This window comes from Citrus clementina, unplaced genomic scaffold (assembly GCF_000493195.1).
Source record: "Citrus clementina cultivar Clemenules unplaced genomic scaffold, Citrus_clementina_v1.0 scaffold_1, whole genome shotgun sequence".
In the NCBI taxonomy this organism is placed as follows: domain Eukaryota; kingdom Viridiplantae; phylum Streptophyta; class Magnoliopsida; order Sapindales; family Rutaceae; genus Citrus; species Citrus x clementina.
The window spans coordinates 826,182-828,729 of NW_006263303.1; the positions used below are offsets into that span (position 1 = coordinate 826,182).

Below are 2,548 nucleotides of genomic sequence, written 5' to 3' on the forward strand. Positions count from 1 at the left end.
CAGCTTTTAAAAAAAAAAAACAAAAGCCACCTTAGCACCTAATAACTAACGACAGGGACTAATATGGTAAATTTCAATATAAAAAGGATCAAAGCGTCGTTACGTCTCAATGTTATTTTGGAGTCAATTTCATTACGCCGCCGCAAAATTTAAAAAGCTGAAAGAGAAGCTAAAGTCAATTACGTACGTAGGCATCAAAATAGTACTATTAACATATCTTAATGGACCAACAATTTTCTTTTCGTTTTGGCCCACACGCCGAAGCTGAAGCATTACTCTTCCATTTATTTTATTTTTAAAAACAAAGCTTATTTTCGGGAAGATTCCAAACTGGTTGGCTGGCTATATAGCTAGCTACAACCCTTAGGAGCAAAACCGACTCTCCTTTGGGCAACATCGTACACAACCTCCAGCGTCTTTTGCTGCACATTCCCAATTATAGCAACGTCGCTGTCATCACTATTGCCGGCGAATGCTAGACATATCTGCTTCGGACTACTGCCAATCAAAATCGCAGACCCTTCAATGCTCACCTCAACTCCTCGGTTAAAGAAGAAGCTAATCACAGGCACTGAAATAGAAGTATAATTACTAAAGTCGTAGCACGTGTCAAGAATCGACAAAGCTGGCGCCGTTGGATATTTTGACATAAATTTCTTAAATGTTGATCGTAGGGCTGAGTATGCAGCCGGTGGCAGGCGTGTGATGACAGTTCCGGAATCAATAATAGCACCTGCTGATGAAAACACTGAGATGGGGATTGGTAATTTTTTGCCACCAACACTAAGGCCAATAATGTCAAGGCCGTAAAAGGATGAGTCTGCTGTGGCAGTTGACAGTGGGGTGAATTTTATGGTTTTCGAGGGGCCATTGCCGGCAGCTTTGCCAAAAGTGAGGTGACCTGTTGAGCTGGATGATGATGGAAGGCAATAAGAGAAGTATTTTTTGTATTTTCGGGAAGTTTGGGAGACTAACGAGATAGAGTCTTGGCCGAGACCGAGCAAGCCAGCCGCTTTACCATATAGGCCGCGGTTGTATTGGCCACAGCCGAAGAGGAAGTTGGGGAAAACATCTGAAGATGTCAGGGTTAGGGTTTCTTTGGCAAAGAATCCAGCGGAGAATGAGTTGTCTCCATACTCGATGCCGTAAACACATGTTGAGCCTGCACATTGTGGCGCCATACCTGCATACATATATACGTAGGAAGAGAAATCTTTGTCGAATGAGTCTTGAATGGATTTTCACATACCATACACACACACACATGTATATATATCTTCTAATTATTACCTGTGCCGGACTCGAGTGAATCGCATATTGCTGATGAGCAAGAAACATTGGCATATGTTCTGGACGCAGATGGGTCGTATATTGGTTCCTTTTGTTGGTAGCAAAACCTCAAGCAAGGCTCACACTGCGTCCATGTAAGGTCACTTCCAGTGTCAAACACAAGCGATAAATCTTTTTTCGGAGTGCCAATACCGACGGTAACAACGTAATCCCCAGTAGCCACCACGCTACCGTCCTTGGCCGGGATCGTGGTGGCGTCTGTCTCCTTTACATCGGTGCCGACTGAGTTCTTTGAAAGTCTAGATTTGGAGTGAATTGAGTTAACTCGAGATTGGTCTTGCTGGAGGATCTCCGCCTGAGATGGAAACTTCGCATTGCCTCCATCAAGTTTATTACATGGACCATGCTTGTGCACTACTTTCAAAGTTGCCTTCCTCTCATTAGCTGACATATAATATTATTAACCGTGATGGAGGGGATACACATTTAAAAAATATTTAATAAATTAATACACATGCATCAATTTATTATGAAATAGGATCTTCTCCTTATTTGTCTCTCTTCTTATCAGCTCTTTGTCTTCGTAATCTAAATAAAGAAACTGATTTGATTGTTAATACAGATAAAAAAATAAATGTGAAACTCAATCTTAATGGCTTATTTTTTTTAAAAAAAAAAGACAAGGAGTGGAAAAAAAAAAAAGATAAGAAGAGGATTCTTGTACATTTATTTTATCTATACATAGTATTGTTTACTAATTTATATGTACTGACCTTTGGTGGAGGTGTCACAAATAGATGATGGAAGAAGAGAGCTGGGTTGAATGGTACGTGTATCATGTTGGCTTTCAGCAGTTTCTGTTTCTTCAAAAGCGAGGCCCTCCTCTAAGGAGCAGAGAAGGCGCAGCGAAAGAGCGCAAGCAAAGAGAAGAATTCTAAGTAAGGCCATTGAATTTCTATTTTGCTCTTGATAACTTATAAGGCTCCCTCTGTCTCGACTGGCTTTAAATAAGCAGTTAGAGAAGCTAGCCTAAGCCCACAACTCGTACAATGTTTCATGTCCGTTGTTTAATTAAAAAATTAATTAACTATTCTATTTCCTTGAGCTAAATTTCAACGTGGGTGGGAAACATGGAAATTAGCAGTTGAACTTAAGGATAGAACCATCATGGACTGTTCTTTCGCTTGTAGAGATATGTGCTTTTCTCAAAATTTAATGCTGGCTGTGGAAACATCTTAACAACTTACATATCTTTGAT

At 40.3% G+C, this 2,548-nt stretch overlaps 1 protein-coding gene across 1 annotated transcript; it reads right to left on the reverse strand.

The window, feature by feature from the left end:
* Positions 1-348: 348 nt before the first annotated feature.
* On the reverse strand, positions 349-2,248 carry LOC112095844 (aspartyl protease family protein At5g10770-like). Its single transcript, XM_024178344.1, has 3 exons — positions 2,064-2,248; positions 1,291-1,734; positions 349-1,183 (listed from the first exon to the last, which is right to left on the reverse strand). Exons 1-3 carry the CDS (start codon positions 2,236-2,238, stop codon positions 351-353), a joined length of 1,452 nt encoding a protein of 483 aa, XP_024034112.1. The 5' UTR covers positions 2,239-2,248; the 3' UTR covers positions 349-350.
* Between the last annotated feature and the right edge of the window lie 300 nt (positions 2,249-2,548).